The sequence below is a fragment of the Halichoerus grypus genome, chromosome 1 (assembly GCF_964656455.1).
Source record: "Halichoerus grypus chromosome 1, mHalGry1.hap1.1, whole genome shotgun sequence".
NCBI lineage: Eukaryota > Metazoa > Chordata > Mammalia > Carnivora > Phocidae > Halichoerus > Halichoerus grypus.
This window is the reverse complement of record NC_135712.1, coordinates 129,565,041-129,577,934: the sequence shown is the minus strand read 5'-3', so window position 1 is coordinate 129,577,934 and position 12,894 is coordinate 129,565,041. Positions and strand designations below refer to the sequence as shown.

The 12,894-nt window shown below is 53.5% G+C and overlaps 1 protein-coding gene across 3 annotated transcripts in view; it reads left to right on the top strand.

The window, feature by feature from the left end:
* Window positions 1-9,921, top strand: part of RFTN1 (raftlin, lipid raft linker 1) — a 191,714-nt gene extending 181,793 nt beyond the window's left edge. For all 3 annotated transcript variants that reach the window (XM_036078081.2, XM_036078080.2, XM_036078079.2), the window contains exons 8-10: window positions 20-123; window positions 2,524-2,605; window positions 8,544-9,921. In XM_036078081.2, the coding sequence (XP_035933974.1) occupies window positions 20-123; window positions 2,524-2,605; window positions 8,544-8,939 (582 nt within the window). In that variant the 3' untranslated portion in view covers window positions 8,940-9,921. The remainder of the gene's footprint in view (window positions 1-19; window positions 124-2,523; window positions 2,606-8,543) is intronic.
* Window positions 9,922-12,894: the final 2,973 nt, after the last annotated feature.

Here is a 12,894-nt window from a genome sequence, read left to right as displayed (position 1 = left end):
AGTGGCCTTTCTCCCCCAGGGTGTCGAGGTGCAGACCGACTACGTGCCCCTGCTGAACTCCCTGGCGGCCTATGGCTGGCAGCTCACCTGTGTGCTACCAACCCCTGTCGTCAAGACTACCAGGTAACAACAAGCACCGTCATCAACATCGTTATGCAACACCTACACTTCATGCACATAATTTATTTAGTCCTGTGACAAGCCTCTGAGGCTGGAGTGGTTACCAGACTTTCCAGCTGGAAAGTAGCGGAGCTGGGATTTCAGATTCTTAACCACCAACCCACAGGGTACTCCCCTGCACCCCTCTTCCCACATGGGAGCCTTGGCCAGTGAATCGTGACTGCCAGGCATGTCAAAGATGAGCCTCCTGGGTTGAGGGGGTCCAGGGCTCTCAGGTACAAAAGAAATTGAGCCCCTACTATGTGCCCTGTGTGGGCCTGGGTAGGTACCTTGCATGTAAAATTTCATTTAGTCCTCGAAAAAAATCCTACAAGGTGGAATCTTTAATAAACCTATTTTACAGCTGAGGAACGTATGGCCAGGGAGGTTGACGGAGTCACCCAAGATCATGGCCCTGGTCAATAGTCCCACAAAGAGGATGTAAAGACCTGCAGTCTTGGCCCTGGCTTGTGGCACTCCTTATGGTTTCACGTTTAGGGGCGTTTGTCCACCTTAGCTCGGCCCACCATCCCTTGACCTCGTGGGCGTGTGCCAGTCATACCAACCCTGAAAGGCCTTCCATCCGTATTTCGGGTTTATGTAAACAAATCCTCCTTACTATGCTGTGGGGTTATAAGCATAGATATGAATTCCCATTTTATAGATGAGAAAACTGAGGCTCAGAGAGGCTCTGTCACATAACTGAGGCCACACAGCCAGTAAGTGGCAGAACTGGGATTAGAACCTCAGTCTCCAGAGTCAGGTGCTCCTCCCACTCAGGCAGCCTCCTCACCGACCTGCAGGGATGCCCCCTCCCATGGCCCCCTGTATTCCACCTTCCCCAAGTCCTCTTGCATGCTCACCATTGTGGGGTGATGGCCAGCATGAGGCGAGGCTGGTGATCTGGGGGAACGGCAGGGTGGTGCAGCCGCAGAGCCCAAACTGAGGGTGGAGAATGATGGGGATGATCCGTGCCTTCCTGGGTCCCTCCATGAGGCCGTCTGGGCTCTCAAGTGTCTCCCTCCTGACACTGGGCCACAGCGGGTCTGCATACTACCGGCACCAGTCTGCAGCCACCTTTGGGCCCCGGGCCATTGGGAGCCTCCAAGCTGCCTCGTAGCCGAGACTTCTGTGGGTATGGGGTGATGCGGAGGGGTGGAAAGAACCCTGGATTTGGGACCTGCAGACTTGAACCCAAGTCCAGACCCTTCCACTTGCTAACTGTCCGTCCTGGTCAAGTCCTATAGCTTCTCTGAATCCGTTTCCTTGTCCGTAAGTTGGAGGAATGCCTGCTCCATGACCCACTCCCAAGGATAAGAGTCACGATGAGAATGGATTTGAATGTGAAGCCCCAGCTCGTTTTGAGCTCTCTAAACCCAGAGAGTACAGACAGGTGTCTCTGTCTCCCTCTCAGATCTCATACCTGCTCAGTAATTCCCCCCAACCCTCCGCTTCCCTGTGCCATGCACGCTGCCTCGGGGTGGAGTGGAGATCGCGTGGAACCAGGCAGGTTTGAGCTCGAATCTTCACCGTGTGATCCCAAGCCTGCTCCTTAAATGACCTCCTGTCTCCTGTCTTTACAGACAGGCCATGGTCCCACTCCCCGGAGCTCTGTGGTTGAGGCTTAAATGAGCCATGATGTGTGAAATCACCCAGCCCAGCCCCAGCACAAAATATGTTCATTTTCTCCCCGCCGCCCTTCCCTCTGACATTCCTTGCAGTGGCACTTGCCTCAGCAGAGAAGACAATGATCTCCTTCACAAATATTTCTGCCATCTTTAAAGGCAGCTCTGTGGGGGCCGAGGGGAAAGCGCACTCACTGTGCCAGAAAAATGAGCAGCGCTCCTGAGCTCCCCTCCCCTGTGCCTGCAGGAGCCAGGCTGCCTCGGGCCCGTGAGGGTGGCCACACCCCGGTGCTCAGCCAGCCTTCTGCAGAGGCTGATGGGCAGGCTCACCACCTATGCTGGGCCCGTCTGACCTCTCCTTGGCTCATTACCAAAGACAGATTTGGAAGAGGCCTTCCACCTCTTGAGATTCACTAAAGAAGCCAGTTTATCATCATTTGGCCAAGATGCCAGCTATTATTTCACATGGAGGGAAAGGGGAGCTTCCAGCTATGAAGCTGGCTTGGCAGAGATGCCCACAAAGCTTTGGTTGAGCCCCTAGCAGAGCCCCTGGAAGGCAAGGGCGGGGATGGCCTGGGTTGGGGGGAGTGCTTCTTGATTTCTGACCTCTCACTGTTTGTGGCAGCTTCCTTTCTGTGGGTGCTCAGCCTCAGCAGCCTTAGGGATGGACAGACACATCGGCGAGGTTTGGGGCTCCCCCGGGGGGAACAGCTCATTCTCAGCTCCGAATGTGTTACAGGGAGGGGAATGTATCCACCAAGCAGATTGTCTTTCTTCAGAGACCGTGCCTACCTCAGAAAGTCAAGAAGAAGGAATCAAAGGTAAGCGACCTTGATTGCCTTCCTCAGTTTTCTTCGCAGGGCTCCATCTACAGCTGGATTTTCTATAGCAGTTGAGTGGGCAGCCAGCTCCAACTTCCAAGGGCTCTCAGAGGAACACCTGAGCCCCTTGGCAGACGGAATCACACCTGAGGCTGCCGAAAACAGATGGGGGCGCTGGGGGGTGCCAGGGGGGTCTTGTCTGTCAGAACAGAGAGCAGAGTAGAACCGTTCTGTCGGACACTCACGTAGACCAGATATCCCCACTGAACTAAAAATGGGGGGCATGAAGTCAGCTGCCCTCTGACCCGGGGGTGCGATGGCTTGAGTTTGTGCCCAGCTTCTCTGCATCTTAATCTCATGACAAGCTCTGGTTGCATCCCGTTGGATCCCTCGGGACATCAGAAGTTTGGTGATCTTGGCACAGAGACCCGGCCAGATCTCCTTCTTGGCATGCCCCGACCCGAAGGCCTCTCAGTGACAGTGGCTGGTATGGACGGAGGCCAGGCTGCCCTGGGGGGTGCCGGGGGCCTTCCTCCCCTCACTGGACGGCACACGACCAGGCTTGGAAAACACAGTCGTGCCAAGAGACTGTGGTCCGCTCTGAGATATTTCTCCACATTTCCGGAAGTCAAACCCAAGTCCTTCCCTTGCATTAGATGACTTTGCAGCTGGTGGGTGATTCTCCTGTGGGCGAGTCACCATTTGCTCGGGAAGAGATGAGGGAGTCTGGGGAACTTGCGAAAGCCCAAGTCAGGTGTCACCTGAAGCCATCCTGAGCCACCTTTGATGGCCAAGACAGCGCTCTCTTGCAGAGCCTGATGCACCTGCTCCTCTCCTCATGCTTGGCCCCTCCCCATACTCCCCTCTTAGCCCCTCATGTTGTCTGGACACGGAGCCTGGACAGGAGCAACAAGCAAGTGAACAGATTGTAGCAGCCCCTCGCCAGCCGGCAAACCCAGGGGGTGGCGGGGGGGCTCCTGGGAGGAACGCCAAGGATATGGCGACCTGAAGCCAGATGGTGTAGAATGCAGAGGAAGGTCTCTGTCTCAGCTCCAAGATGCTAATGTGACAGGTGCCAGCAGCAGAGGGCCAGAAGGCAACCGCTGAAGTCACCATTAACCACCAGGGGCAGTCAGCCACCGGCTGGAAGATGGATCTTCCCGGGACCACTGTTAGCGGCAGCTTGGCCCTAGGCTCCTGGGGACCACGTGCATTCACAGTGACATTCAACAACAGCACTGGCCAGGCTGCCATCAGACGCCAGAACACACCAGCTCTGCCTTTAATAAAGAGAAGGAGGCCGTGCTGACGTGGGGTTTGATTTTGGTACGAAGGCTGTGCGGCTCCCGGAGGAGGACAAGCAGGAGATCTTAGAGGTAGTGTTTTAAAGCTGCTGTAAGGAGGTGGACCGACTTCCCTCAGGGAGAATTGAGAGGATGGGGTCGTCTATTTGCTGATCGGTAGACCCTTCCAACCGCAATCAGCTGTACTAAAGCGGGTGGCTGTTTTCTCCTTATTTATCTCCTGCCCATTCATAGGGTTGGCTCCCGTCGAGCACAGGTTTCCTTTGTGACCTGGAGAGGTCACCTCGCTCACTGGTGGAGTCCCAGAGAGGGGGACTTCACAGCCAGATGGCTTGTCTCCCTCTCCCCGTCCTGGCCGATGGCTCTGCCGCTGACTCAGGTTGGCAGCCTGCTCCCATGAGCCATGGGTACCCTGGTGGCCGACTCCATCAAGTCCTCACCATGCCTCAGCCCCCGCAGGACTGACACTGTTGACCGCCCTCTGCCTCTTGAAGCACCTTTTTCTCTTGGCTCTGGCCCCACACTGTCCTGGTTTTCCAGCAGGTTGTTCAGACCCAGCCCCGTTTCTCTCTCAGTCTTTGGCCTCTTCCTTAGAAAATCTCATTCATCCCCGGAATGAGACATCTGACCACCTGAGTTGATGACTCCCACACCTGCATTTTCAGTACGGGAAATCTAGAACAAGGGCACCACCACCATCCAGAGGCACCCACCCACCCAGGGCTCACCCTTGACTCCCCATCTCCTCACTGCCACGGTCACTCTATCCTCAAGACCTGTCTATTTTAGGTCCTAGGAGCTTTCTTCCCTCCACTTCTCGCCGCCATCCTGTGCCTCCACAACTCTAATCCTCTGGTAACAGGTCTCCCCTTCAAATACGTTCTCCACTAGGAGCCAAGGGAATCTTTTACAAAAGCACACTGAATCATGTCACCCCACGGCTTAAAATGGTTCTAAAGCGTTTTGTGGTTCTTAAGATAAAGATGGGAGTCTGCACGGGATCCACAAGGCCATGTGTGGTCTGGCCCCTCTTGGTTCTTCTGCCTCCGTCCCCATTTTCTGCATTCCAGCTACTTCTGTGTCCCTTCTTGCCGCAGGGCCTTTGCTCTGGCTGTGCCCTCTGCCTCAGACACTCTCTTCCTTTCCTTTGTGTGTATGAGTAATGAAACGTGTGAGCCCAGGACATTCGTATTATGTCTGGATTGAAATCTAAGAAAAGGGACCGCAAGGCTGGACCCAAGGACACAGCACGTTGAGGCCTCTTTTAATCAGCAAAGTGGAGAAAATTCTCCCATCAAGACTTCTCAGCATTTGAAGGAAACCTCTGTGTGTGCACGTGAGTGGGGCTTTCAAAGCAAATAATTAAACTCCTTCCAAGGTAGTAGATGATTTCTCCCACACCAAAGTCTTCCTTCCAGCTACACTCCTTGAAGTGGAGGCAGGTAACGGACAGTTTTTAAAATGTGGGAATTAAATCCTTTAGCCCTTGCCGACATGGCACTCTGGACCCACACTGCTGTCGAGGGAAGGATTTTTTTCTTTTCCACGCTTCTTTCTGACATGGACGGCTAGTGGGAACCTTTCCTGGTGTGGGCGCCAGCGGCGCACCCGGGTGCCACAGACACGCTGGCTGGGGAAGGCCCCGGCATTGGTGCGGGCGGCCTGATTTGTTCACAGACTCTCCCTGGTACCACTCCAGATGAGGCAGCGCCTCGTCCTCCCGTCCTCCCTCCTCCCGGCTGGGCCGCCTGCCTTTAAGCGTGTGGATGTTACAGACCTCCCCTCGGAGCCTCAGCCCCAAAAGCTGTCATGGTCCCAGGGGTGGCTGTGTCTCTGCTTCCCCTCATCTTGCTTTCTGAGACGTTGCCTTGTTGAGCCTTGGGATCTGGAACAATTGTTGTTTGTTAAAACCCCCAACTGTCCTCCGTTTAAAGGAGGAGGAGAAGGGAGTGGTGAAGGGACTGGGTGTGAGGATGGGAGGGAGGCAAGACAGCCCCTCCATGAGGGGCAGAGCGGGGGGCTGCAGGAGGGCCACGGGTGTCTTTCTCTTAGCTCAGTGCTTCTCACACTGGGGCCCGTGGACTAGCAGTATGGGCCTTACCTGGGAGTTTGTTAAAAATGCAAAGTTTCCCTCCACTCCCCAGGTTGCACTGAGTCAGAAACCCTGGGACAGGGTGAGTGATGTGTTTCAGGAGCCCTCCGGATGATTGTGATGCCCACTCAAGTCTGAGGGCCAGTGTTTTCATTAAATAGTGTAGGGTCATTTCTTGGCTCAGCTGTGGACTGCCGTTCAAATTTTATCATTATTGATTTTTTTTTTTTTTTAAATGGGCCTGTCAGGGAGGCTTCGGCGTAGATCTTTTTTTAAATAAGCCAAACCAAAGTATCTTTAATGGCAGTTAAATCTGGATTTCCATTAGCTGACCACTTGGCCTAGCAACTTCACATCATAGTCTGAAAGGTGAGGTGCTTATGTGTTGGGCTGAGCCCTTCCAAAGGTGCCTGGCCTCTCCCTTAGTTTCCTCTCTTCCCTTGCCGCTAGGGCGAGAGCCTAAAGCCTCTCATCCACCAAGAATGAGGTTGTGTGGAGCCAGACACCTGTGTCTGCATTCCAGCATGCTCTTTTCTAGCTGTGTGACTTTGGGCAAGTTACTCAATCTGTCTGAACCTCTATGCGCTCATCTGTAAAATCATGGTAACCATGACTAGTGAGAGTACTGCTTTGGAGATTCAGGGAAATGGGAGACCTTGCCACAGTGTGAAGGACATGGTAGGCACCTTGGTGTGGGCTTTTTCCTTCCCAGGCAAGTATCTGCAGGCAGTCTGCTTTCACACTCTGGAGCATTTTGCTTTCAGATGGTACAGATCCTGGGTTTGGGCCCCTGCTGTTTCCCTGCTTCAGGAGAATGCCTCTGGGAGAGAGAGGAGGAGGAAAAGGGAGAGTTGAGTCAGGGCCTCCTCAGTGCTTGGCTGCAGCACCCGTGACAGCTGTGGGGGGATTGGGGGCCCCCCGGGCAGCAGGGGGAGTGAGTGACATCACCATGGCCCGTCTGACGAACAGAAGACCGTGTAGTCCTAGAAAGCATATGGCTTGACAGATTTCCGTGTGGTGACTAAGAAGGACAGAAAACGTTGCCTGGGATAGTTCCCACCAGCTCGGTGCTCACAGCCCCAAATCCTCTGCCCGGCAGCCCGGCGGGTCCCTGGAGAAAGTGGCTGGTGTGTTCTCCTGGTGGATTATATCACATCAACAAAATGTGGTCTTCTACATGAAACTAGAGATGGCTGGGCTTGCAGAGGACGCACGGAAGTTCTGCTTCGTTAGCAAGAGCAGTCCCTGAGAGACGAGCTGGGTTTGCTTTAGAAATAAGAGTCCAGGATAGAATCGGGCACAGGCCGACTCGTCCACGGTTGTACACCGCCCGACCGCAGGGGGCGCTCTCTGCACCCGCGACAACAGGAACGGGCCCCAGAGGGGCAGCACAGCCCTGGGGGCAGACGACTATTGGAGAGATCAGGAATGTGAGACTCGGAGAGATTAATAACTTGCCCAAGGACGGACAGCTAACTTTCCTCTGGGATAGTTTGAGCTTCCTCTACCCACGCCCTGAGTTCCAACCACGGGATCCCGGTGCCGCAAGGCGATGCGTCAGATCCCTTAGCAGAGGCTGCCAGGCCGGCGTCTCGAGGCCCCATACCGTCCGGGCCGGACGCTGCCTTCGGACCTCAGCACCACTGCCGCCGCCCCCAACAGCAACGTCTATGGCCCGTGGGCACCGCCCGATCATGGGGCCTCTTGGTGCCCTGTCTCACCTCATAGCTCCAACATGACCCGTTCTTGCCCAGCTCCATTACTGACTGGGCAACCTTGTCCTCGCTAAGCCTCTGTTGACCTCCCTGTCTCATGGGGAAATGCTTAGTTGCCGGGCAGCTCCCCAGGAAGCAGCCTCGGATAGGTTTGGGTGGAGGACATTTTTAGGGGCAGTGCCCCCGGGAACACCTGTGGGGAAAGGAGGGCACAGGAGTGGGCAGGGGGAGAAGCTGGGCTGTGAGGCAGTCACAGCAGTGGCTTTATTAGCCAGCCCCCCCCGGGGAACCCTGGAGCCCGGATGGCCATTTAAGTTGGCCTGAGTTGGGACAGGGGGGTGGGGCGCGCAGCACAGCGCCGGGCCAGGTTCTGTGCCCTTCTGACTCCGGTCATCTGGTAAGAGAATGCAGGCCCAGGGCTTGGTAACGCACAGCCCGCTCAGAATGGCAGCGAGCAGCCCGTGCCGTGGCTCTCACGAGGGGCAGCCCCACGTCTCTTCTCCCATCCTGCTTCTCCAAGTGATAGGATGTCAGGACCTCCTTTCCCAGAGCCAATTGAAAGACATACTCCCTTGTCCGCAGAGACCCCTGAACTTCCCATCTGAGATCCACCTCATGGAAGGCATCGGGCAGGCTCTTGCCGTGGGTGTGATGTGTTTGGGCCATGATTCAAGTTTGGCGCTGGTAATGCTCTGCTCCAGGAACACGGGGAATTGTGTGTCTTGCTCCAAAAAAGTGACATGGGTGCAAATAAAAGCAGACGATCAGGTGAAGCTCTTGGTTCACGGAGACTGCATTTATTTATCCCTCTCCTCTCTGATTCCTAGTTCCAGTGGCGATTCTCCCGAGAAGACATGCACAGCAGGCAGATGAGGAAATCCAAAGGTAAACTGAGTGCCAGAGAAAAGCGACAAGCAGAAGAAAACGAGAAGAATTTAGAAGACCAGTTTTCCAAAGCCGGAGACGTGGGAAACTGTGTGCCAGGCCTGTGTCAGGAGGACGAGGCCTCCGAGGAGTTGAAGGTCCCCATCCAGGAGGTCACAGAAGGAAAGCAGTGTCCCGACCGCTTCTGCGTGGAGGGCGAGGTTGTGCAAAATGGCCCAGCTGGGCCCTGTAGGGCCCCCGAGGGGGGCTGCACTGGGCACTCCCATTCCGGGGAGGATGCCAGGGAGGGAGGTGCCGGGGAGGTGGCCGCGGAGCCCACCACGGTGGAAGACAATTGAGTCTAGAGCATTGGTGTTGAAAGCCTGATGAGCCGGCAGACCCGAGGCTCCGTGCCGGCATCCGGGTTGGGGGCCAGTTTGCCCCATTGTCCCGTGTTACCCTTTGGCTTGGCCTGACCTCTTCTTGTGAGTTCACCCGGGCCCTCCGAGGGCTGCGTCCCTGACCGTGTTGGTCTCCGCACATCCATTAGAAATGTGTCGTAATGCCCCAGTGTTAGAATACAAGAGGTCAAGTTATTTCTTCCTCCGTCTCCCAGTCCCACGGGAGGGACTGGGCCAGCCAGTGCCTGTGGCCACCCCCAGGGCCTCCAGGGAGCACTTGAGTCAAGTCCATCCTTGGGCCTCCCTGGCTACAAACCAAGGCTGTCTGTTGTTCCTTCCGTCCCACCCCCACCGCCCTTGCTGGGGCACTGTCCATCCCCTGCTGCTCTCTGCAGTTACCGGGTGATGTGACAACGCCTGGAGGCCATCAGGGGCCCTGCTCCGTCTCAACCCCACAGACCTGCTGCTTCAGCAAAGAAAATGACAGTGGGGAGGGGAGGTGTCCCACCTCCCGGCTTTTCTTGAAGTATTCCCATAGATACTGGTAATCTGGAAACGAAGAGGTAATTTTGTGTGTGCCCCTGCTCTTGCAGAATGTCCGAGAAAGTACTCTGTATTAGTATTCATGCCAAAAACTTTTTTAAGGGTTTTGTACTCAGCACATCATACGAACACACGTTCTTTCTGTCGTTTCGGGGCAACCCGGCCAGTTGGGAGCCCTTGTTATGTGCTATTTAAATCAGTGTATCATTGGCCAAGTTGTTTCCATGTATGCTATCACGTGTTTATATTGTCCAGAAAGTATTGTTAAGGCTTTAAGTAGATGCAACTGGCAAACGGTGGAGAGAGAATGCCGATTGTCTTGATCCAAACAACAGCCTGTCTCTTCTCTTTCTTGTTTAGTTACTTAAAGCAATAAATCATCTATGAGTTTAGTGCATTCTGAGTCCTGAGTATTGTGTCACAGTGAAAAGTCCTCGCCTGATGTCCAAAGGCTCGGTAAGTTTCTGACTCCTGGGGGCATGATGATTTTGGAGAAGAAAATGAAGTTCCTGTGGAAAATAGCAGAGCCAGCAAAGCACACTGCTTTCCTGTCATTTGTAGAAAGGTGGGAAGTGGGATTCAGGTGTCACCAGCTAAGGCAGGGCGCAGCCACCTCCCGTGGCCCCGAGGTGGAAGAGACAAACACCGTTTAAAAACAAACAAAAAGCCCTACATCGGTTTCTTTGCATGTTTCCAGACTTTTTTTTTTTTTTTTAAGATTTTATTTTAGAGAGGGAGAGAGTGCGCACACACGCTAGTGGTGGCAGGGGCAGAGAGAGAGAAAATCCCAAGCAGACTCCCCACTGAATGCGGAGCAGGATGCAGGGCTCAATCCTAGGACCCAAGGGGTCATGACCTGAGCCGAAATCACCAGTCAGATGCTTAACCGACTGAGCCACCCAGGCGCCCGTTACCAGACTTTTAAGTAAATTATTCCATGAAGCAAGTCTCTTCCTTGTTTGCAAGTTTTGCTAAAATAAACACATTTGTACTATATTTTTATAGGGCAGTATTAAAGACCCTTGTAAGCCACATTGTACAGTTGTTTTTCTCTTGATTTTTGAGCAAACTTCCCCCCACCCAGCCCTAGAGCTTCCCTAAAAAGGTTGAAGGCCTGTTCAAAGAGAAGACAACTGTTTAAAATTGACATTTTCCACAATTATACTCAAGAATATCTATACAGCATTGATTTAAAAGATTATCTCTTAGGCTGTATCTTAGAGGATCATGGCTTTTTAAAAATAATGCTAGTTAGCAGAGCCTGGGACAAAAACAATGCCCATCTCTTAAAACTTTGGAAAGCATTTGGTCCCAGGTTGCAGTCTTCAGGTGGATGGCCTACATCACTCAGCAGTGGGTACATTTTTCAATAATTAAATGACATTTATGTTGGCTGCCTGTGTTATGGGAAAAAAAATTAAAGGTGACTGTAGCTAATTTGAATTCCTCTGGGAGTTTGGCCCCAACGCCAGGCTAACAAGTAATTCCTGAAGGTCTTGCTTTTTTCCCACTTCTCCACACCTTCCTGCTATCTGGCAAAATATCAGTCTACCTGAGGTGGTTCTGAAATTGGCTGGCCTTAGAATCCCCGGGGGAGCTGGAAACATTCCTGCTACCTGGGTCTCATCCGAGACTCGAGTGGTCGCTCTAGGGAGTGGCCCAGGCACCAGGTTTGTAAGCCCCCCGGGGATTCCAGGTACAGCCCAGGCTGAGAGCCACCGGCCGCAGGGTTGCTATGAGTTGACTCACAGCTTGTCCCTTGTGAAATGAAATGCTTTTTCCAAAAGGTAGGTAACCAGGGCCCTAACAATCCCAGCATCCTACATGTGCATTTCAAGTGGCGGGATTCCTGAAGGAAATTGTATTCTCCCGTGGTGGCCTATGGGGTAAAAGGCCGTCGTTGGCACTGACAAGGCCCCGTGACCAGGAGAGTCTGTAGAGGCTTGGAATGTTAGGCTCTAGGTTTGTGCACGCAGTCAGTCTTTGGGGCTGCACCTGTCAGCAGGTCTGGAAGGAATGGGGAGTCTGGGTGTGATCAGCTGACTTAAGTGGGGACCTAAGTGACTTCGATGGTCCTGCCGCCACCACCATGCAGCCCGACGGGGCATTCCGGGGAGTCAGAGGTACGGCCATCAGGGGAGGCCACATCCAGCCTCACGGGAGGGACTGAGCGACTGCTATAGAGGTTTCTGGTCGTTCTTTGGCTCAATCGTTCGCCTGTGGAAAGAGGTTTTTGGAGAGGGAAGAAAAACTTCCCCCAGGAACAAAAGTTCTTCTGAAGCTGTGGCTGAATTCTGAGTCTCTGGCTAGGAAAGTATTTCCAAGACCTCCTCACCACCTCCAGAGGGGCTCAGGGGAGGGGAGTGCATGGGGAGGAAATCTTATTCCGCTTCATGAGATGCAGGTGTAGTGCTCTCAAGTGCACCTGGGCACAAGGTCAAGGAACTGACACATGAAGAGCCAGAGGACACCCATGTTAAGGAAGCGGGAGCCTGTTTGATACTGGGCTCCGTGCAGTAGAAAAAGCCCAGAGGGTTTGGGAATCAGCTGGTTAGGATGCTAACCTGTGCAGGTAATCGCAAGTTAATTTCTTCACATCTCCAAGTACCAGTGTCCCCATGTATGAAATGGGGCTGATACCCACCTCATCAGATTTTTGGATGCAAACGATGTACGCAAAGGGCTTGGTGTTGGGGGGCAGGTAATCCTAATGCTGCCAGGTAACACACGTGGCAGAGGCGGTCAGTGTTCAGCCAGTGCCCTCCCTCTCCTCTACTTCCGGCCCCTCTAGCAGTCTGGGGCCCTGTGACTGGGTTCTGGCCAACGGGACAGGAGCAGGTGGGACCGAACTTTACAAAGCACCGCATGCTACCTCTGCGCTCTCTTCCCCAACACCCTTGGCAGAGTTCAAGAAGGACCACGACATGAGGGTGCAACAAAATGAGCTATATGCTAAACCACTGGGAATGTGAGGTTTATCTGTTATGGAAGCACAGCATAGCCATCCTAACAGAAATACTTTAATAATTTAGTTTATAATGTCTTAATGTATTTGTTAGTGGTTTTTTTAAAAAGATTTTATTTATTTATTCCGAGAGTGTGTGAGCAGGGGAAGGGCAGAGGCAGAAGGAGAGAATCTCCAGCAGACTCCACGCTGAGCGCAGAGGCCAATGCAGGGCTCCACCTTGCACCCCCGAGATCACGACCTGAGCTTTCGGAAAGCAAGAGTCCGGACGCTTAACTGACTGTGCCACGCGGGCCCCCCTATTTGTTAGTGGTTTATAAGTAACAAGACGGCCACCGTTAGTCCAGTCCTTGTCTGAATTTTTTCACATCTCTAAACTGATTATACTTCACTGGAGTTATGCTT